Source organism: Salvia splendens, chromosome 22 (genome assembly GCF_004379255.2).
Source record: "Salvia splendens isolate huo1 chromosome 22, SspV2, whole genome shotgun sequence".
Taxonomy (NCBI): Eukaryota; Viridiplantae; Streptophyta; class Magnoliopsida; order Lamiales; family Lamiaceae; genus Salvia; species Salvia splendens.
In genome coordinates this window covers 1,736,394-1,760,353 of record NC_056053.1, presented here as the reverse complement: position 1 = coordinate 1,760,353, position 23,960 = coordinate 1,736,394, and the positions used below count along the sequence as shown (strand labels likewise).

Sequence of the window (23,960 nt, the reverse complement as noted above, 5' to 3'; positions counted from 1 at the left end):
CTCAGATCGGCAACCAAAGCAGTTCGGTCTCAGTATTCGACCGAACAAAGAGTTCGGCCTCAGTCTACAGCTCGGTAAAAGCCAACCAATCAAGCTCTGCTCTCAGGTCGGCATCAAGCTCTACTCTCAAATCGGCAACCAAAGCAGTTCGGTCTCAGTATTCGACCGAACAAGGAGTTAGTGGACCCATACAGGATTTCCACAACTTCCAACACACCCACTACCACGTGGTGTCAACTCAGGCCACGATCGTAGGCCATGACCTACGCTACATCCACGATCTTAGGCCATGACCTCCACGACATCCACAACCATCATTAGTGGTGATGCAAGCCACGATCTTAGTTCAATGTATAAATAGAACATAGATCAGATAGAAAAAGGTTAAGCTCTCTAGAGATAAAATATCATATAGCAAGTCTGTGTTGTAAGCTGTAATCCCAGATCAAGCAATACAATCTTGCCCTCCCTTCTTCCCGTGGACGTAGATTTACTTCAGTAAATCGAACCACGTAAATTCATTGTGTCGTAGTCTTTATTCTCTACCAGCATTTACTAACATCAGAAATTCGCGGATCCATCACACTATATACAAAATACATACATATCTTACTTAGTTTATAGTTTGTACAAGCAATAACCAAAATCTTTATAAAAAATGTAACCTCAAATCCAATAAAATATATCATCATTATATATGAACTTGAATTCTGGTGTCACTTAAATTACAATTTTAGTAAGTACTTGAAGAAGATATTATTACAAAAAATTAGATGTTGGTTCTCTCACTTTATCTGTTTATGCAGTGTTTCTTGAATCTGACCACTTGTTCACATGCATAGTTGCCTTAGCCGCCTGCAGAATTCAGACATACATTATCAAATTATGAACAATAATAGTATATATAGGATAATAAGACACATTTGACCTATTTTTTTTTTCCATTTTTCATTCTGAAAAATATTCCATATACATTTGTTTTTTTCCTTTTATCTTTTTTATGTCAGATATATACCTTTCATCAGGCACCTAGACTATTTACTAGTACACTTATAACACAACTACATTTTTTTATTGACATAATATTGGAATGTTTATTTATAGTAATACATTAGACTTTGAAACACTAAAAATTAAATAATATTTAAACTAATTACCTCATTTTCCCAGTCACATCTTATTGTAATAATAGCAAGTATTAGTGTCTGAACTGCAGTTCCACCGAATATCATACCAGCCCAAATGCCCTGAAAAAAATAGGAAAAATTAATCCATCCAAAATTATTAATTAATTATGTGTATTCATTTAAAAATTAGTATTCCCACCGTCCCGGACTACTTGCACTTATTTCCTTTCTTGGCGTCCCAAGTTATTTGTACTCTTTCTATTTTTAGTAAAAATTATCACCTACAGCCGCAATTGTTGACTTTGCTATACACTCATTCCTTAATCTCCGTGCCGTAAAGGAAATGTACGAGTAGTCCGGGACGGAGGGAGTATGATTTTCATACTTACCATAACTCCTTGGTCAAATACCCATCCCATCAAAACTCCAAGTGGAACTCCCACCAAATAGTAGCACCCAAGGTTGATGTATGCCACGTTTGATTGCCATCCAGATCCAACGGCCACCCCTTCATCATTCAAAACATCATCTCAATCTCATGTTGTCATCATGTTTTTCTATTCAATAATAATGATGCAAACATTTATCAACTCTGATTTAATAGGATTGTGACCCTAAAAAGATGACTAGAAAAATGGGGGTTTTATTATCCATGTCAAAGTAAAATCAAAACATATGGAGTACAAAATTTAATGACAATAATTGAATAGGTACTTAAAAGAGATAAATATTATGAATGGCCACAAAGTGTAACAAATTTTATGACACATATTAAATCTTACCTGAGAGAATTGGTTGAACACTGTTGAGAAGAATTGTGAAGGCTAAAAGAAGAGAGAGGTGGGAGACAGCTTCTAAGACAGGTGGACTTGATGTGAAAATGAGAGCAATCTCATTGTGGAATGCCATTATAAGTAGCCAAAATATTAGCCCAATCACCATTGATTCACACACTGATACTATGGTTGCAAATTTGGCTCCTTTCCCATTCCCTGCTCCTAGCTCATTAGCCACCCTTACCCTGCATGCATTTCCAAATGTGTCGTCAGCAGTCGAATCACATGTACTAAGAAAGCGAATGACTTTTCCTTTGGGCACTAAATGGTGAAACCTCCTATCTATAACAGAGAAGTTTGGATAAACATCATCACTTTGTGCAGAGTAAATATTAAACAGTTCTATTATAATTATAATTATTTGTAGATATCACGTGACGAATAATATGTCTGGACTATTAAATTTTTAACTGACAATGTAAGGTTTGACCAAACCCAGCATAGCTACTGCTTTGATTGAGTACCTTCTTGAATAACTTTCTAATAAAACATAGGTCCCTCATTGTTCAATTTACTAACACATGTCGCAACCTTTTCTAAAACATTGGTCCCTCCATTTTATTTATTTAATACTAGTATTGTTCAATTTACCCACGTGTCAGCAATTTTTATTAATTCAATCAATATATGACCAGCAGTACTGATACATGTGTCATTGCATTGACCCTAAATAATGCTACAATTTCAGTCTTGGTAAGATATTGGCACAGTAATGACTAAAGAAATCCTATGTTTGTTGATTAATGATTAGAAATCATAAAATATAGTAATTGATAAAAGGCAATGAGTTTTACCCGGTTCCAGCAAAAAATGAAAGAGGAATCATCATTTCCCAGCCATTGATGTTCATGCTGCAGATATACAGAAAAAATAAATTATATAGAAATATACTACTACAGTTTATCAACTAGAAGACATACAATATGTAACAAAATACAGTTCAATATATATTTTGACAATTCTATAGAATTAAGATAAATATGAATATTCTGTACCACGAGAGAGATGCGACAAATTAAGACACCAAAAGAGAAAAAGACATATTTGTCAAAGTTGTAGCAATGTTGAAGACGAAATTAGAAATTGATAGTCACATTTAAACTTATATAGTACTATTTTTTTAAACTTCATTTTTTTATGATGCAATTCTATTCATTAAGTTTCGATTCGTCGTCTTCTTACCACACAGATAACGTATCAAAATCGATTATTCACAATAATACTACTTTTTAACTTCATATTGTTCTACAATGCAATTTTATTCATTAAGTTGTGATTCGTCGTCATCTACTTACCAGACAGACAATGCATCCACCGCGATCGTCGCGTTCTTGAGATTTCCGGTCATCACAATCAGAATCCTGTAGTACCAATTCTCCAAACTATTCCATTTCAACAACAACAAAAAAAAAATCAATATTTTATAAACAAAAGTAGTCAAGATAGACAGAAATGGAGAAGGAGAAAGACCATAGCATGACGCCCGAAGAAGCAGAGAGCTTGAGGAAATCCCACAGACCGCAGAAGGCGTGGGTCGAGAACCCGGTCCACGACTGGGGGCATCCGCCACCGACAACGTAGATGAACAAACCAAGCACCGTGATCCACCACGAGATGTTGAGGGTGAAGGCGGTGGCTACGAGGCCGAGGCCGAGGCGGTACACAAGGAGGTAGCTCATGAGCACGTGCACCACGAACGCGACGAGGTTCACGTACGCGGTGACGCTGTTCTTGAGCTGGCTCTGCAGGAAGCGCTGCAGTGGGAACGTCATGGCGAAGCTGAAGTGGAGCGGGATGAAGACCAGCGCCACCGTCCCCGACAGCTCCGCCACGTCATCCGGCTGCCCGACCGCCTTCAGGATCGGGGTCGCGTAGAAGAAGAGCGGCAGCAGCGCCACGCAGCACGCGGTCAGCACGATCCACGACCGCTGCAGGTAGATCCCCAGCATGTAGTACTTCTTCGCCCCATACGCCTGCCCACACAGCGTCTCTAGCGCGCTCGCCATCCCTAACTGTCATTGTCATTTTTACAGACCAAACATGAGAATTCAGACATAATCTAATTTTTCATTAGATTTGACCAAATTGACCAATTTTGACCAATTAATATATTGGAGAAGAGATTTAGTTTGACATAAATTCCAAAATCTAGTCTATTAAGACTACATAGACTCCCCTTTCATTTGATTTGACTCTCAATTGGTCATGTTAAATGCTTTGCCATCATTTCTATTAGTTTGGTTTCATTATGAAAAATATTAATGTTACAAACTCATCCTAAAAGACCGGTCTATAAATCTCATGTCAATTGTATTACACAACTGACGTGGGACATTGGAGTCGGTAACAAGATGTTTGGTTCGGATTACCAGGAGGCCGAAGTCGAAGCCGACGATGACGTTGGAGGCGATGGACATGGCGGCGAGCTCGAGGTCGCCTAGGTGGCCGGCGAAGGCCTGGGTGATGACGAACATGGTGTACGACGTCATGCGGCTGAAGATGGCGGGGCCCACGATCCGCCATAGCTTCTTCGTCTCCACCCAAACTCTGCTACTCAGCCTAGGGTTGTCTTCATCTTCTCTTTCTACTAATTCTGTGCTCTTTCTTATGTCTTCTAGCAATGGTGCCTTGAGCTGTGTTTCATCATTTTCGTTTGTGTTTGGCATTCTCACTCTCTCTTGATTGAGTGAGAAGAGAAGAGAAGAGGAGAAGAGAGTACTTGTTTATAAGAGATCTTGTAATTAAATACTAGCATATTCTTGGACCTCGTTAGTCATCAATTCGTATTTTGCTTTAATTTTTTATGGCCCCAGCAAATGCAATTTTTACAAAACAAAAAAATTGATCTCATCTTCATTGGTCACGTGATCTACTAGATATGTATTTGCATAAAGTAACTATAAGGAGTATATAGATAGACCTATATATACAATGTATTAGTAAGTTTTTTTCTTTGTATTAACATACTAGACCTATATATACGTTCATTGATGTTTATCACAAAGTTGAACATGTAAAGTAATATATTGATTGTGAAATTTATGGTATTACAAAAATGAAGTTTTTAACTTTTATAGAATTCGGACCCAAATAATATATTATTGAAGAACTTAAAACCGAATTACTAAAAATTGATATAACGTGATCTAAATTAAAATCGTATTCAAATTCCAATGCTCATAAGTAGGACGGACAAATAGATAATTCTATTAAAATTATTTATTATTGTACCTAACAATTATTCGTGGCTAGATAATTTCCTCATCTTCTAGTGATCATAAATATTGTTCCATGTGATCACAACATGATTATGTAAGTATTTCCCTAAAAAGGCATTTAATTTACGTTTAGGGATTAGCACAAATAATTGAAAATAGTATAGGCTGGTTTCTTGGTTAATTAAGAATATGGATTTGAACTTTTGATTTCATATTAATTTTTTGTGTTAGTTAAAGTCGTAAATGCATATCTCACATCATTTAAGTTTTTTATCAGAATATTTCTTTTTGCACCAAACAAAACAAATTTTACTATCATTTCTTTCATTTTTCACGTTCTTCTTTGATTATTACTACGAATTTATTATTAAAATTGACATGATAGTTGAACAAGAGAGCCTTCAAATCAAAGGCAAAATGCTCAACTAATAATTATAGATGTCTGAATAATGTAGATTAAATGTCCCAATTTTTGTGTTTCAGTTATCATGTCATAATAATTAATTATTTTGATAATGTTTTTATTATAATAAATTTATCAAATTATAACACATGATAACTAATAATTTATTTAAGAAGTTAGAATAAAGATAAATGTAGATAAATATGTGACACGTCTCTCAAGAGCATCAACACTGGGACGGATGTCCCGGCGGACATCCCGACGGACTTCCCAAAAACACCTCATGTCACGTCATAAGGACCTCTTACTGCACTGCCACGTCATAAGGACATCCCACTGCACAATGACGGACATCCCCAAGGACATCCCGACGGACATCCACAATAATAAAAATTCACAAATTCACCAAATTAAACAATTTACGGAATTAAAATTTCGACACGAATACGGACTGAGAAAACATACAAAAACAGATACTAAATTGTGTACAGAGATACTAATTTTTTTATTAACTAGAAGACATACAAAAAAAGATAAGTACATATATGTCTGAAGACTCCATAGACAAAACAAATACTTTGGCAATTCTCGATAATTATGAATTTACGATAAATGATAATAATATCTTAGCATAAGATGTGAGAGAGATGCGACGACAGAAGAGATGACATATTTAGCATAATAAAATGGCATAAGCCGTGACGATAGTGAATATGTCTATCACTATCATTTTTCAGTTCAAGATTTCAATTAATAATAATTGCATATACACATATTCAATTAGATCACATCACAACACACAATATATTTAATCTTCAAAATCCATGTAGTCTTTTTTCTTCATGTTCACTCAATGAAACTTTATGTATTTTTTTTATTAAATTTTTTATATACTACTACTATAAAATGAATTACTTTGTTACTACAGTAATTGAGAAATACTATGATTTGAACTCTTTCATATATGTTCTGTTCAGGAAAAAAATTTAAAAAAAAAAATTGAGTATCACATAAAAGATTCCGATAGAAAATATAGGAAAAAAGTGCTGGATATATGCTGTTATTTGGTAATGTTGTGTTAACTAAATTGGTGAATGATTAATTGATTATATCAAATCAAACCTAAATTAGTGTATGATAATTATTTGTAGTAAGTGATTAGGCATCGTCTAGTCTATCTAGCTAGTTTCTTGGCCTATTTTAGGCCTTCAAGAGTTCAAGATATAAACGTAACATGTATTTTCCATAAAATTGTCTAGACATATTGCCCAAACTTACAATAATTGAGAGTCACATTGCAATTGAGAGTAACTAAGTACAAATTGATGTACGTAATTAAACTTTGAAAATGGGAAAAACACCTAAAATTAACCTTTTTACTATAATAATCCATAGAAGTAATTAAACAATTCATAATACGTCGAAGATAATACAAAGATTGCAATGAAAACTGCGAACTTGAATGAACAAATTATGTGTCAATCAAATTAAAATTTATGAGTTTTATAAATATGTAAATCAATAGCATCATGTGTTTCTTAAACATAACTTAAGTATTCTCTTTTTTTTAAAAAAATGGTAAATGAATAGAAATTTAAAGGTTGAGTCACATGGATTCAAATACGAAACCTTTGGTTTCAAATTTAACCATTTTAACACTAGATCAACACACGCGCACTCAGTGTCATCCATTTCATTCCTTGGGATAATAAACTATATTAACATGAAAATGTGACATTAATTACTTGCAATTGGTACATTGGAATTGTATAAAAGTATCAATTACCCAATTTAATCATATTGACATGATTTAAATTCATGTAGTGGTAATGATATTAATTAAGATAAGCTTATCCCAGGTAACCCAATCCGAATCATCATGTCTTCTTTTTTGACAAATTGAAAATTTAAATTTTACACGTTTAACTAGCACTACTATTAGTTAGACATTACAACCAAATAATGATAATTGATGGATCCGCGAATTTCTGACGTTAGTAAATGCTGGTAGAGAATAAAGACTACGACACAATGAATTTACGTGGTTCGATTTACTGAAGTAAATCTACGTCCACGGGAAGAAGGGAGGGCAAGATTGTATTGCTTGATCTGGGATTACAGCTTACAACACAGACTTGCTATATGCTATTTTATCTCTAGAGAGCTTAACCCTGTCTATATGATCTAAGTCCTATTTATACATTGAACTAGGATCGTGGTTTGCAGCCCCACTAACAAGATCGTGGGTGAGCAATAACTGCTCAATAACTGCTTCGTACCACTAAATAGATCGTGGGTATAGTGGAGGTCGTGGAGGCCTTTCATGAGTCCACTAACTCCTAGTTCGGTCGAATGCTGAGACCAAACTGCTGGACTTTACCGATCAGCTCTTGCCGATCTGAGAGGAGAGCTTGACTGGTCGGCTTTTACCGAGCTGTAGGCTGAGTCCGAACTCTTTGGTCGTGCCGAACTCTTTGGTGCCGAACAGATACTCTTTCTTGGGCTCTGGGCTGATGGGCCGTCACTGTTATTGGGCTTGCCATTAGGGTTTAGTTCGTACCCCATCACTACCCCCCCCGAAAAGCGAAGTGAATCACTTCGGCGAGGTGAGTCACTTCGGCATTCTGGATAACGGTAAGGGGGAGGCTGACGTCAGGGGACGTGCCTTGCGCGTGCCTGCATTAAATGCGACAGTAAAATCCGGCCGTTGAATCCTGAAAAGGTGGGATTCGAAACAGCGCAACGATCTCAAAATCTTTCCCGAATCTGATAAATATGCTCTTTCTTCCTCATTTGAACACTTTTGCTGTTGCGTCTTCTATACTCTCTCTTTCTCGAGAAATTTTCTTCCGCTTTCAAGAGCTTCTTCAGACTTTCTTCACCTTCAAAAAGTAAGGAAAATGGCTTCTATTTCTTCTTCGGAGTCGGGTAGCGGTAGGAGAGGCGGTAAGGGGTCTTCTGGCCGGAAAGAGTCCGGGGAGAAGACCGTAGAGTATTTCCATAGTATTTTGAGTAAGGATACTGTGATGTCCCTACCCGAAAAATACTTTTTTCCTGGGGGGAAGGCGGTGGTACCTGACGGTGATCATAGGGCTGACTCCCCGCCGGAGGGTTACGCCACCGTGTACGAGGCCTGCTTAGAATGCGGGCTTCGTTTCCCCCTCCCTTCTGCCTTTATAGATTTACTAGATTTTTTTCAGCTTCCTTTAGGCCAGGTGACTCCGAACTCTTGGAGGCACTTGTCGGCCTTCGCTGCCGAACTCCGTAAGTTAGGAAGGGATTTGTCTTTGAAGGCGATCCTTAAATTCTTTCAATTTAAGAGGAAGGGGTCTTGGTTTTACTTGACCCCTGTACAGCCCTTTAGGGCCTTTTGTAAAACGAAGTGGCCGAAGTGGCAAAACCGCTTCTTCTATTATGATAGGACCGCGGCTCCTAGTTTTCCCTGGAGAGGGCTGAAGTCGGTTATCCGTCATCCTCGGCCTGAACCGTTGGACGAGCTCGATGGCGAGCTCAACAAGATTCCCATAGTTAGGAAACAATACACGGAGTCTGAGCTCGTCAAGGGCGACGTCGTGTTCGACATCTCGTCTTCGGACGAAGAGGCCGAGGGTGAGGATTTCTCTTTATCTTTATGCTCTACTGCTTTAACGAAGAAAATCTGACTTTGCTTTCTTGCTTTTTGGCAGTGTACATGCTGAATAAGGCTATCCGAAAGTCCTCCGAGCTTGTGGAGCCGGAGAGGCAGAGAGCCCCTCGCTCGGCGTCTGAAGCCGAGAAGAATCCGAAGAGGCAAAAAACCTCTTCTTCGGATCCGAAAGTGCCGGAGTCGTGTTCGGCTAAAGGGAAGGGGAAATTTCATGAGTCCCCAAGAGTGCCGGGGAAAGACCTGGTCATCTCCGAGGTGGTTGCAGACATCCCGGAACACGTCCCTGAGCCTTTTCAATGGCCGACGAATTTTGTGGAGGTAAGCTTTCTGACTTGGCTTCTTTTCCACATTTTTTGATGGCCATTCTGTTGAGTTTTTTCCTTGTTCATCTTCAGAGAGCCAAGCTCGTCTCCGTGGAGCTCTCCAAAGCATCCCACGACTACGAGGAGATGCAGAAGGAGTTGCATCTTGCTCGTAGTCTGGCCGAACAGGCTGAGGCCAAATTTGAGAGGGCCCGAGCTGCTAGGATCTCGGCTCAGGATGAAGCCCGGTCAGCCAAAAACCAGCTCATCATTCTGCAAGAGCAAACGAAGCACCGGGAGGCTCAGAAGGAGGCTGCCGCCGTGGCTGCCCAGGGGGAGGCTCTCCGTGTTTACACGGAGAAACTCTTTTTGAGCAGCCAGTTCTCGGCCTTTGTCGGTAGTCTGGTAAGGCTAATTACCGATAAGGGCGAGCAGGGGGCCGACGTCGTGCTGCCTCTGTACAGCCGAGAGATAGCAGCTCGGCTTCAGAATCTGCCGCTCCTTGAGGAGCTCGCTTCATCCTCGGTCCTGCTTTCTGCAGACCGAGTCCGGAGTTGTCGAGCTGATCGGGACGAGAACCTGGAGGCTATCTTTGCCTCCGTGGGACCCGTTTCACCCGCTTCGACTTACAACGGAGAGGGTGAGGCCGAGCCGCTGGAGCGGGAGGCCGAAGTCGAGCGGGCCGGGCATCCGGAGAAGGAAGCCGATCAGGAGGCGGATGCGAGGCCGGCAGGATGCGAGGCCGAGGCTGAGGTAGCTCAGGAGAAAGAAGCTGAACCAGACCAAGGAGCCGGAGACGAAGCTGGCGGAGTATGATTTCGTCTCCCTTCTCTTAGTCTAGTTTCTTCCTTGTAAAATGGCCTTGAAGCCCTCCTAGTGTAAAAATTTTCCTTGTGAATGAAAAATTCTCTACACTTGTCTTCGTATAGCTTTTCGTATTCGCCTTTATTCCTGTTGTATTTTACTATCTGCTCGGTACAGCTGCCGAACTAATATAGCTGCTTTGTACTCAAGGAGATGGAGATACTTCACTGGAAACGGCTGTACTCTTCGGCTTTAGACGAAGCTGAGAAAAGAGCTATAGCCGATCAGACGAAGAATGACGAGCTTCTAGCTCGTTTAGTGAAGGTGGAGGCCGATAATAAGGACTTAGAGTCCGATAAGAAGGATCTGGAGGCCGAGCTGAATACGACCATTGCTGAGAGGACTGCGTACGAGGATTACATCCGTGTGCGCGGGGGAGTGACCATATCAGATGTTCAGAGTCGAGTTGACGAACTGTGGGAGGAATATCATGTACTCCGGAGGAACAATGCGCTGGAGAGCTCGGCTTGCCAACAAGTTGTGAAATCATTGCGGCGCTGGGCTTCTCGGTACGACATCATTCTTTCCCGGCGTCCCTCAATCGGGAGATTCCTTAGGCATTTCCCGCCAACAGATGCTCGCACTCCAGATCAAGCCTCTGGTTCCCTTGTTCAAAATCCTACTCCCAGTCAACAACGAACTCCGGAACAGCCGGAAACGTCAAGACGAGAACGGGCTCAGGAGCAACCGGAATCGTCAAGACAGGGACGGACTGAAATTCGCCGAGGAGTTGTGACTATGAGCGAGCAAGATCAGCAGATGCTTATTGCAGAGACTCTTCATCGCCGAGGGGTTAGAGCTTCTGGGGCTCGCGGAAGAGGTGTTGGGTCGAGGATAGCATCTCGTCGACCTGCTTATTCTTCATCTGCTCGGAACAACCGAACTCGGCTTCCAGAGGATTTTGCAGATAGGTGGCTTAACTTCAGCAACCCTGGACAGTAGAATAGTCCTTTGTAATAGCGTAACGCCATTTTGTAGGGTAGCGGAGTTGTATGCCGAACAAGATTTGAAAAATGAAATTTTGTTTTCGCTTCTAACACTGTATTTACAGCTTAGCGAAAAAATTTCATCGTACTTGTCCTCGGTCTTATGAAGTAAACTTCTTTGACCGGACTTGGTCCTTGGTCTTATGAAGTAAACTTCTTTGACCGGACTTGGTCCTTGGTCTGATGAAATAAACATCTTTGACCGGACTCGTCTTTGGTCTGATGAAATAAACATCTTTGACCGGACTCGTCTTTGGTCTGATGAAATAAACATCTATGACCGGACTCGTCTTTGGTCTGATGAAATGAACATCTTTGACCGGACTCGTCTTTGGTCTGATGAAATAAACATCTTTGACCGGACTCGTCTTTGGTCTGATGAAATAAACATCTTTGACCGGACTCGTCTCTGGTCTGATGAAATAAACATCTTTGACCGGACTCGTCTTTGGTCTGATGAAATAAACATCTTTGACCGGACTTGGTTTGTGTTCTAATTTGGCGATTTTTGTCGCCGGGATCGAACTTTCCCTTGTCCTAATTCGGCGAGTTTTATCGCGTGGATCGGACTTTCCCAGTTAACCGAAGTGGTCTTATGCAGTAAACCTCTTTGACTAGACATGGTCGTCCCCGGTCTTATGAGGTAAACTTCTTTGACCGAACTTGGTCGTCCTAATTCGGCGAGGTTTATCGCGTGGATCGGACTTTCCCTTATTGCAGTTCGTTTCAGACGAAGTGCTTATTTCTTAAGCCGAATTGTGGTCTTGTATCCTCCTTGGAAGCTTGGACTCACAATCGTTGGCTTATTGCAGTTCGTTTCAGACGGACTGCTTGTTAAGCTGAATTGTGGTCTTATATCCTCCTTAGAAGCTTGGACTCACAATAGTCTTTAATAATCGATCTAAAAAGGGGATCAGTCTTTAAAGAACGATATACCTTGGTACCATTTGCAAGAGACGACAAGCACATAGAGACAAAACACATAGAGAAAAAATGAAAAAGATGAAGGAAAAAAACTTTAAACATTTTTTTTTTAAAAAACGACAAGTAAAAGGTACAAGTAAGAAACAAACAAATAAAAACATATACCCCTATGACCGAACTAGACACGAGACGGACTGACCGGACTTTTGTCTCTTACAAGTGGAACTTCTTGAGGTTGGAGACGTGCCATGTTCGGGGTACTTGTTCTCCTGACATGTGAGTCAATTTATAAGACCCTTTGCCGAGGACTTCTGACACCCGATATGGACCCTCCCATGTGGGTTCGAGTTTGCCCAGCTTTTCTGCTCGGCTTACTTCGTTGTTTCTCAAGACGAGATCTCCCACTTGAAATTGAAGCTTTTTCACCCTTTGGTTATAATACCGGGCTACTTGCTCCTTATACTTGGCTGCTTTTATGCACGCCAATTCTCTTCTTTCTTCGGCGAGATCTAGTTCTGCTCTCAGTCCGTCGTCATTCATTTCTGAGGAGAAATTTAGAGTTCGGGGACTGGGTACGCCGATCTCCACCGGAATTACGGCTTCAGTGCCGTACACCAGACTATACGGAGTTTCACCGTTGGAGGTTTTGGGTGTAGTTCGGTAGGACCACAGGACTTGAGGGAGATTTTCTACCCATTGTCCTTTGGCTTGTTCTAACCGAGCTTTTAACCCTTTCACCAGAATCCGGTTCGTTACTTCCGTTTGTCCGTTTGCTTGGGGATGGGAGACCGAAGTGAACCGCTGTTGAATGTTCAGCTCTTGGCACCAATTCTTGAACGTCTTGTCGGTGAACTGAGTCCCATTATCCGAGATGAGGATGTGGGGTATGCCAAATCGGCACACTATGTTCTTCCAGACGAAGTCCAATGCCTTTGAGCTCGTTATCGTAGCTAATGGTTCAGCCTCCACCCACTTCGTGAAGTAGTCCACGGCAACGATAAGGAATTTCATTTGCCGAGGAGCTTGAGGAAGCGGTCCCACTATGTCTATGCCCCATTGCATGAAAGGCCAAGGGCTTTGCATAGTGTATAGATCGGTCTGCGGCATCCTTGGGACATTTGCATGAATTTGGCACTTCGTACACTTCTTGACGAGCTGCACTGCCTCTTGTACCATGGTTGGCCAATAATATCCCCATCTCAGAACTTTTTTAGCTAAAGCTCTGGCTCCGATGTGGCTACCGCACGATCCTTCATGGACTTCTCTGAGGATGTAGTCCGTCTCTTCTGGTCCTACGCACCGCAATAACGGCTGGAGGTAAGACTTTCTAAAAAGGACTCCTTCATGAAGTTCGTACCGAAGTGCTCGGCACGTGATCTTCCGAGCTTCTCTCTTATCCTCGGGCAATTGTCCTTGATCCAGATACTGCAAGATCGGCGTCATCCAGTTCGGCGAGCTGGATACTGAATGTACCTCGGCTTCATCAATGCTTCGATGCATTAATTCTTCCGCCTTTGAGCTCGGATCTGAGGCCAACTTACTCAAGGTATCTGCTCGGCTATTTTCCGCTCTGGGAATGCGGATTATCCGAAAATAGGAGAAACTTCGGCTGATGCTTTGCGCTTTGTCCAAATACTTCTTCATTCTCTCGTCACGAGCTTCACTTGTACCCAACATGTGATTTACTATGACTTGTGAATCACAATGGACTTTGAGAGATTTGACGAGCAGACTTTGCGCTAACTGGAGTCCGGCCAGGAGGGCTTCGTACTCGGCTTCATTATTAGTAGTGGGGAATAGGAACCGAAGTGAGTAGGTTACCTCGTGTCCGTCGGGAGCGACAAGTAGAATACCAGCTCCACTTCCCATCTTGTTTGAAGCTCCATCTACGAATCCGCTCCAGCAGTCCGGCGGCTCTACTTCGGATTCCAAGGGCTGTGCTAGTTCGGCATTGGCAGAATTCTTCTGTTCGGCAATAACAGGAATTGCTTGATCGAACTTTGCTTCTGCAAGAAAATCTGCCAAGGCTTGTCCCTTGATGGCTTTCCGAGGTAGATATTCAATTGTGTGCTCTCCCAACTCTATAGCCCACTTGGCGATTCTGCCTGATGCTTCTGGTTTGGTCAACACTTGCCGAAGTGGCAGATCAGTTAAGACGCATACCTTGTGAGCATAGAAGTATGGCCGCAGTCTCCTTGCTGCATTTACTAATGCTAGAGCAATCTTTTCCAGAGGTTGATACCTGGTTTCTGGACCTCGTAATGCTCGGCTTGTAAAATAGATGGGAAGCTGCTTTAGGCCTTCTTCTCGTACAAGCACCGCGCTGATGGTTTGATCCGATGCCGCTAAGTATAAGAATATTACTTCGGCTTCGGTTGGAGCAGAGAGAATAGGAAGCTCGGCTCCCCACTCGAACTTTGGTGCCTTTTTCAACACCGTGAAGAACGGCAGTTGCTTTTCGGCTGCTTGAGAAAGGAATCGATTCAGTGCGGCTAGACATCCGGTTAGCCTTTGCACGTCATGTATGGACTTCGGCATCGCCATGTTTTGAACAACTTGAACTTTTGAGGGGTTTGCCTTGAGTCCGTCCTTTGAAACCCAACAACCCAGAAACTTTCCCGAATCTACCAAAAAGGTACACTTTTGGGGATTAAGTTTGAGGTTGGCTTTCTTGAGCACGTTGAGAGTGGACTTGAGGTTGTGCTCGTACTCCGAAGTGCTTTTGCTTTTGACGACTATATCGTCAACATACACTTCGACCTCCTTTCCAATCAGGTGCCGAAAAAGCTTGTCTACCATCCTTTGATAAGTGGCTCCGGCATTCTTTAAACCGAATGGCATCTTTTTATAAGCGAAAATGCCGAAATCAGTAATGAAGGCCGTTTTTGAAGCGTCAATCTCATCCATTAAAACTTGATGGTATCCTTTGTACAGATCAAGAAAACAAAAAATTTCAAAGCCTATCAAAGCTTCTACTTTTTTATCTATGTTCGGAAGGGGATAGCAATCTTTGGGACAGTGCTTATTTAGATCGGTGAAATCTATGCACATCCGCCATCCTCCTTCCTTTTTCTTGATCATGACAGGATTGGCCACCCACGAAGGATACTTCACTTCGAATAACACATCCGCCTTCAATAATTGACGGACTTCGTCATGGATGACTTGACTTCGTTCTGCCGCAAAGAGTCTTTGCTTCTGTTTTATCGGCCGGACTGAAGGATCAATATTTAACCGATGAGTGATTACCTCGGGGGGCACTCCGGTCATGTCCAACGGAGACCATGCAAAGACGTCTTTATACTCCTTGAGGAGCTGGATGGTTTTTTCCCGAAGTAGGGGCGTTCCCGCGAAGCCGATCTTAACCGTTCTGGATGGATCGTCTTCGTACAGCTGAACTGTCATCGAGTTCGGCTCCGGTTGGACTTCGGTCATCGCCTCTGACTCCGGCTGCTGTGATTGCTATGCTTGGTGGTGCCGATCTGACTGCTCGGCACTTCTAAGCGCAATTTGCAGACATTCCTTTGCTCTCTTTTGGTCACCTCGGATGACCGCTATCCCTCCTTTAGTAGGGATCTTGATGGTGAGGTGATAAGTGGAGCAAACGGCCCGAACTGTGTTGAGCCAGTCTCTTCCCAGGATGATGTTGTACGGGGACCGAGCTTTCACCACGAAAAACTCAATCATCGTACTGGAGCTAGTAGGCGCTTTCCCCACCGTGATCGGAAGGCTGATAATACCTTCAGGGCGGGTGTCCTCCTGGGCGAAGCTCTTCAGGGGAAGCGGAGCCGGACTGAGCCGAGCTGGGTCCACTTCTAGTTTGTCAAAGCACTCTTTAAAAAGAATGCTAACCGACGCTCCTGTATCCACAAACACCCTGTGGATCAGTTTGTTTGCCACTCCGGCTTGGATGACAATGGCGTCTTGGTGAGGAGAGATGGCCGGGACGGGATCAGCATCCGAGAACGTAATCACTTCGTCCTGCTTCAGCCTTTTATGTGTTGGCTCCTCTCGATTGGAGCCTCTGCGCTCTGACTTTAGGGACGACTTGGTCTTCCCGGCAGGGAGAGCGTCAATAGTCTGGATTACTCCATCATATTGCGGCTCGTCGTCGTCTTCGGGATCCGGCTGCCTTTTCGGATCCTGAGGAGCGCAGTTCGCACCACTCTGCTTCTTATTCTTCTTTGGCTGCTTGCTTTGGTATTTTTTCAATGTCCCTGCCTTCACAAGAACATCGATACCTGCAGCCAAGTTTCTGCACTCCTCAGTATCGTGACCGTGGTCTTGATGGTAGGAGCAGTAGCTATCCTGTGGTCGGCGCGCGGCTGATTTCGTCATCCGCTTTGGCTTTTCGAATAGGTCAGAGTGCAGTTCGAAAATTTCCGCTCTCGGCTTGTTCAGCGGTACGAACTGAGCGGGCGGCTTCTCGGGATTGAGACGGGGTCCCAATCTGTCTTGCACCGGAGCCCTTTGAATTCTTTCAAATGGAGTCCGGCGAGGATGCCCCTGATCGCTATGACCGGGCTTCCTTCTGTCTCCTCGGGTCGATGAGCTGTCTAACGACCGTTTGCGACGGTCTGCCTCATCGGCCCGGGAGTACTGGTCCGCAATGTCCCACATTTCCTGAGCTGTCTGCGGACCGCACTCAACGAGCTTCCTGTAGAGAGCTCCGGGCAGGATTCCATTTTGGAATGCCGAGATGACAAGCAGATCGTTGAGATCGTCTACTTGCAGGCATTCCTTGTGGAATCTTGTCATAAAGTCGCTGATTTTTTCGTCGCGACCCTGACGGATGGAAAGCAGCTGAGCCGAAGTGATTCGGGCTTCCGCTTTCTGAAAGAACCTCCTGTGGAAGGCATCCATTAGATCTCGGTAAGATCTGATGCTGCCCTGGGGGAGGCTATCGAACCACCTTCTCGCGTTCCCGATGAGCAGCTCGGGAAACAGCTTGCACATGTGGACCTCGTTGAGACCCTGGTTCGCCATGTTATATTGATAGCGCCCCAAGAAATCGTGAGGGTCCACGAGCCCGTCGTAAGTCATCGACGGAGTTCGGTAGTTCTGTGGTAGGGGAGTTCGGGTGATGTCGTCCGAGAACGGAGTCTTCAGTGCTCCGTACACGGCGAATCCGATATCTCGTCGGTATGGAGGAGATTGAGTTCTCCTGTGATTCCGGTACCGAGGAGGAACTGGAACATGTTGGGGTCGGGGATTCTTTCTCCTGGGAGATGCGACACTACTGCGGTAGTGACTTTCTTGTGCGGAGGGAGAAGGAGAATCCGTCGTTTTCGTCTCCGGCTGCTTTTGGCTTTTTCGCAGGAAGGTTAAGAATTCCTCCTGCTTCGCCGCCAAAAACTGCTTGACAGCCTCATTCAAATCGGGCTGCTGGGAAGACTCAGTGGGACGATTTTTGGAGCGGCTTGTTCCTTCGCCATGAGAACTGGTGGTGGATTTATCCCTAGGCTGTTTTCCAGATCTATGGGATGGATTGGCTTCCTCCTGGTTCTCACGGGCAGGAATACGGGTACTCTGCGATCTGGTATGCATTTTTTGGGTGGAAAAAATGGATCAAAAATTCGCTTTATCACAAATTTTGTTCTCTGTTTCCCACAGACGGCGCCAGTGATGGATCCGCGAATTTCTGACGTTAGTAAATGCTGGTAGAGAATAAAGACTACGACACAATGAATTTACGTGATTCGATTTACTGAAGTAAATCTACGTCCACGGGAAGAAGGGAGGGCAAGATTGTATTGCTTGATCTGGGATTACAGCTTACAACACAGACTTGCTATATGCTATTTTATCTCTAGAGAGCTTAACCCTGTCTATATGATCTAAGTCCTATTTATACATTGAACTAGGATCGTGGTTTGCAGCCCCACTAACAAGATCGTGGGTGAGCAATAACTGCTCAATAACTGCTTCGTACCACTAAATAGATCGTGGGTATAGTGGAGGTCGTGGAGGCCTTTCATGAGTCCACTAACTCCTAGTTCGGTCGAATGCTGAGACCAAACTGCTGGACTTTACCGATCAGCTCTTGCCGATCTGAGAGGAGAGCTTGACTGGTCGGCTTTTACCGAGCTGTAGGCTGAGTCCGAACTCTTTGGTCGTGCCGAACTCTTTGGTGCCGAACAGATACTCTTTCTTGGGCTCTGGGCTGATGGGCCGTCACTGTTATTGGGCTTGCCATTAGGGTTTAGTTCGTACCCCATCAATAATTTACTGATTATCATTTGTATGTCTTTCCTTGTCTCCCAGTGGAGACTCACATAAAAGAATCAAGAAATATAAAAGGTTTGGTGATCAAGGTTTTACAGGTATGCGTAATCCTCAAGAATCAAGAAATATAATTTTTAAAAAAATGAAAATGACTCGATCTGATCACGTAAGCAATTGCGACACATTATTTGGCATATACACACATATAGGAAGAGTAACACCCACGTAAATTTATTTATATGTAAATATTGTTTTGTACATATAGAATGTATAGCAAAAGTAAAAGTTCAGTAAAATCAAGCATTAACCAATAACTTGCGAGAACATGATACATGTTAAAAAAACAACAATCGCCAACAAGCAATATGACATCATTGACTATGATTGTATTTTAAATAATTATTTGCTTTTAGCTAAACTATATATTATGCATCAACGCTAATAAGGAGTAGCGTAAAATGACGATAAAATGTAACTTAATCGGTAAGAATTATCATTCTCTCTAACTAATAAATCAAAGTTCGAGTCAACATACTCATGGGATAAATAAGGAATCATTATCGATGCTCTTACAAAATGGAAGCTACATAAGCGTACATCTGCTTTTCCCGCCAAATACTCATAGTAATATTAACAATGATACAAATAAGAATATTAACAAAGATTTAGTCACTATATAAGTTAAGCGTAATTAATTTCTTTATACATTAAGTGGGTGTGGTTTTTGTAATTTTTACATTAAGAGAGATTTTTATTTGATTTTTGATAATTTCCCCCGAGTATTATGTGTCCATCTTTCTACTTAAACTAAATTGCCGATTTATTTCTATTGTGAAAAGCTTTTTATTTGTGTTCAAGAAAACATTGAAAATTGATATCTAAGTAACTGAATATTGAGGCTTACTAAGGCCCATCAGTAGAAGGCCCACAAGCCCAATTTAACTGGGCCTGCATTTTGAAAATTGTAATTAAGGTGGGTTTCTTTTCAATATAAACTGTGTCCATAAAATTAAGAATTATTTTTCACTATCTTTAAAATTGATCTCAAATTTACAATTTTTTAAAACAGTAGTACTATTAAATAATCCTTTCTGGCAATACTGTTCAATTTTGTAATTCAAAGTTTATAGTAGGGGTGAGCAAAAAAACCGGAAACCGAATATCCGAACCAAACCAAACCGAAATTTTGAAACTCGGTTCGGTTATTTCGGTTTTTCGGTTCGGTTCGGTTTTGAAAATACAAAAAATTCGGTTTTTCGGTTCGGTTCGGGCGAAGAAAAAAACCGAAAAACCAAAAAACCGAATTATATATATATTCTATTAATTTAATATATTATATTATATATAATATATAGTATATTATTTTAATAAATTCTACTATATTATATATATTATATGTATTATTAATTTTATATTATATATAAATATTCTATTAGTATATATAAAATAAAATAAATTACATATACATATATATTAATATTATATTTATTTTTCCGGGTTTTTCGGTTTTTTCGGTTTTGTTCAGGTTTTTCGGTTTTTTAAGTTCGGTTTTCGGTTTCGGTTTCGGTTTTTCAATTTTTCGGGTTCAGTTCGGTTTGGATTTTGAACTAAATTCGGTTTTTCGGTTTTGGTTCGGTTTTAACAAAAAACCGAACCGAAACCCGAATGAACACCCCTAGTTTATAGGCATTCTTCAATCTATCATGTCGATGGATTTCTCTGTATGATTAACAAATCCGGAATCCGGTTAATCATCATTGAATTCAATCAAAACATCTAATTAATCCTTTCACATAAATTAATAATGAGATATTCGAATAACAATAACATTAATAATCAAAATAAAACATACATACAATACAATGAAATAAAGAGATATGACGGCAAATATCGACTAACAAAATGACTACTAAGCCCCTGACAAAAGGGGCAAAATCCAGCAAAGTCCGCCACGTGGAGAAGTTACATCAACGCCACCGCAACAAGCGCCGCCGTGGCAGCGGTGGCGCCGAATACAGCCCTGCTGGAGAAAGCGCCGTTTCCGTTGGCCGGCGTATGATCAGCGCTGGGGACGGGGGCGGCTGGGGAAGCGGCGCCCGGTGCAAGGGCAGGGGAAGGTGTTGGGGATTCGGCGGAGCCTGGAGTTGGTGCCGGAGAAGCCTGCGACGGCAACGGAGATGGAGTGGAAGTGGGCGGCGAGACCGGGGAGGCGTTGGGGGAGACGGTTGGGGCGCCTGAGGGGGCTTGGGCCGTGCAGGAAGTGGCGATCAGTGCTAAGAGGAGGAAAAGCTTCAGAGATGATGAAGATGCAGCCATGGTGTTTGTGTTTATGCGTTAAAGAGAGATGGAGCTGAGAAACCTGAAAGGTGAAGATATATAGAGAGAGGGGGGAATTAATTAAACAAAAAAAGATTAGAATTTTTATGAATATGATTGAAAGTTGAAACAGAGTAACATGTTACAGACGTGCATATGAGGTGTCATTTTTGTTCATACTTAATTTTTCCTTTTCATAAATTAATTTAGCCAAAATTTGGCCTTTCTATAAATTTTAATTTTGATAGCATAAATCATGAAGTTAAATTTTATAGTATTGAACTTTTCATGCAGTCTATAAGGAATGATTAAGTTCATAATTTTTGTGACTAAATTTTAAATTAATAAGGAATATTCAAATTAGATCAAAGTTTATAATGTTATGGACTATACTACTCATCATCATGTGTATCTTTGCTTTCACTACAATACTTTCTTGCTGCACTTGAGAAAACATATGCAAATAAATGTTTTGGTGAGCTGTACCTTCTACTTTTGTCCAAATGATTACACCTCAATATATACGTTTTATATTAATGTGCTTAGACATAGACAGACGTATATACAAGTACTAGCTAGTAGTATTTATACTCTCGTATCATTAAATCTGAAACATTTGTTTCACTATGAGATTTTAATTAGTTTTATTTCGTGAGCTACTTAAGTGAGAATATATGAAGAGAGAGCAAATAACAGAAATAGTGTTATTTTCATTTCATAAAACATTTTATTTTATTTTATTTTATTTTAAAAGAATAATCCAAAAAAACCCTTAGTTGTATATTGACAAATTTCATTAGCTGATTATATTTCTTTGAGTAAAAATAGAGATAATGATGGATCCAGACAGGATCAAAGTCGATCAATCTCACAGTTAGCTTATGAGGGATAGAAAATTTATGTGTTTTATTCCTTATTCATTACTAGCAACGATTACAACACTATTGACATCATCAACGATCTTCTTTATTGATTTCGATCGTATAAATTTAATTTTTTAAATATGTCCTAATATAATATATTTTGATGTAGTCTTACTAATATCTCTATGTGTGGAAAACCTACTCAACATCTTCGTGGTTTCACACAAACTAACATGGAAATATTATTTTCGATCTTGAATTGTTGAGCTATCACACAAATGATTGGCTCATTATCTTAACCTATGCTTCTATAACTATTCTTTATTATTAATTTAATACTTATTTGGTTAAAATGACAACTGCGCCGACTTATTAAAAATTTATTATAATAACTTATGATTGTCCTTATTGTATATAATATTAAATTAACGGTATCATATACTTAGAGACAAAAAGAATAGGAAAAAAATTACAAATAAAGTTGAAAAAATGCAAGTAGGTATACGCATGCACCTATTCGAAATAGGTCACTCACCCCTTAAAAGGCCTTATAAGGGGGAGGGTTATCCATATTTTTATGAGCTAGGTGAAAGGGTTGACAACGGAAGCGTGCGCTCTAACGGATCACATAAAATTCTGATTTATTTAGCTGATTATTTAGGAAAATTCTATTCGCGTAATTTTCACATGTATCATGCTCATAACTTGAATTTAAACCTGTTACGGAGTTAGCCAATTTACCTCGTTGATTCACTGAATAATCGAAGATGGCTCGCGTCTTCTCCATGTGAAGATCTTGAGTACTAAACCACAGTTCTTCTGATTGGTTCACAGACTGTAGTCTGATATCAGTGTGGACTGATCTCACCAGAATACTAGGACTTAAATAAAGAAGGCAGAAATCCCTCACGGAGGAGGAGAAGAAAATCTTCCCTCTTTGAGAAAGAGAGGGGGACGAAATTTTTGATGAAAATACAAGTGTATTTTCTGTCTCCTTTATTCTTCTATTTATATTTACTCACATATTTGGTCCAGTCAGAGATATATGGAAGAATTTGGATATGGCCTCCCCCAGTTAGCTTTTTACTAATTAAATTGAACTCACAATTTAATATAAGCTTATATTGGAATATTACGAGCAGCCACTACAGAAGTAATATTGCACTGCACATCCAATTCCGAAATTACAAGTATTCCAGGTTTTCATTTGTTTGTCATCAATTTCCCGCGCTTAAGATAGAAATGTCCATTAATTAATCAATGTCTGCTATGGACTTAATTAATTAAAATATTATTATCTCCAATAGTGGACTTAGCAAGAAACACTTATTTATTATTCATAGAGTAATCAAACTACAACTAGCTAGGTTCCGAATAATAAAACCTTGTTTCGAACGCCTCTTGTGGACGTTATCAAACGAGACTCACCTCGCGCACGATTCAATATAATAGCAACCCTAGCACCGCTAGATATTAATCACCACTACCCAATATACTAGGATTCTTGGGTTGCGGAAAACCCGCACCTTTTGGTAAGTCAAAGTAGTGCATAATCAATACTATATGCTCAATGCTAACGTACATTGATTAAGAAATTAATTATCAAGACCTCGTCTTTCAGTAGATAGCATAAAGACTCGTCTTGCTGTTAGATCCAATTCAGTGTTATACCACATCAATGTCATCTTATTTCAGTAAGCCTTAGAAATATGCAGACTGACATTGCAACCTTTCACGATAGGTAGTCTAGGCCTATCTAGGTTGTGAAATTCTTGTTTTTCTTTGTTCAGAACTGACCGTGTTACCTTAAAGTGGACGACGCCCACAACCGGTCTACTAAAACAAAGACTTAGACTTTGTTACATTGCTTATACATTTAAATATGCGATAAACATTCATTAAATGTAAAACATAACAACATTATGACAAAAATAATCTGTTTCATTTCTTTGAAAAATAACATATAGAGTTTTACAGTATTCAATCATTCGAACGGTGATTTCTAGTATACAAACTCTAACAATATGATCATTTCTAGTATACAAACTCTAACAATAGGATCGTTACCAAGCCGATGTGGGCGAGATATTAAGAATTTTTAACACGCCCCTTCACGTGTGGGCATGAATGACACATCGGACTTCCATCACGTGGGTAGGCAAGAGAAGAGATAAAGAGATAAAATCCATCATCGACTTGGGCCCGCTCTAATACCATGTTAGAAATGAGCTACTCACCCTTAAAAGGAAT

The 23,960-nt window shown here is 40.9% G+C and overlaps 2 protein-coding genes across 2 annotated transcripts; both read right to left on the bottom strand.

The window, feature by feature from the left end:
- Positions 1-671: 671 nt before the first annotated feature.
- On the bottom strand, positions 672-4,725 carry LOC121787652 (protein DETOXIFICATION 27-like). Its single transcript, XM_042186455.1, has 8 exons — positions 4,333-4,725; positions 3,434-3,975; positions 3,259-3,345; positions 2,758-2,814; positions 1,910-2,148; positions 1,517-1,635; positions 1,158-1,247; positions 672-855 (listed from the first exon to the last, which is right to left on the bottom strand). Exons 1-8 carry the CDS (start codon positions 4,627-4,629, stop codon positions 799-801), a joined length of 1,488 nt encoding a protein of 495 aa, XP_042042389.1. The 5' UTR covers positions 4,630-4,725; the 3' UTR covers positions 672-798.
- Positions 4,726-20,493: 15,768 nt separating this feature from the next.
- LOC121787843 (classical arabinogalactan protein 2-like) lies at positions 20,494-20,847 on the bottom strand. Its single transcript, XM_042186683.1, has one exon. The coding sequence runs from the start codon at positions 20,845-20,847 to the stop codon at positions 20,494-20,496; it is 354 nt and encodes a 117-aa protein (XP_042042617.1).
- Positions 20,848-23,960: the final 3,113 nt, after the last annotated feature.

Bases quoted from the DNA above. Each gene is read 5' to 3' on its own strand.
- LOC121787652 (XM_042186455.1), bottom strand. From the start codon at position 4,629: ATGCCAAACACAAACGAAAATGATGAAACACAGCTCAAGGCACCATTG. The intron at 3,346-3,433 runs GTCTTTCTCCTT...GAAATGGAATAG, and splicing joins TCTTCGGGCGTCATGCTATG to TTTGGAGAATTGGTACTACA. The intron at 2,149-2,757 runs GTAAAACTCATT...AAATGCATGCAG, and splicing joins TCATTTTTTGCTGGAACCGG to GGTAAGGGTGGCTAATGAGC.
- LOC121787843 (XM_042186683.1), bottom strand. From the start codon at position 20,847: ATGGCTGCATCTTCATCATCTCTGAAGCTTTTCCTCCTCTTAGCACTG.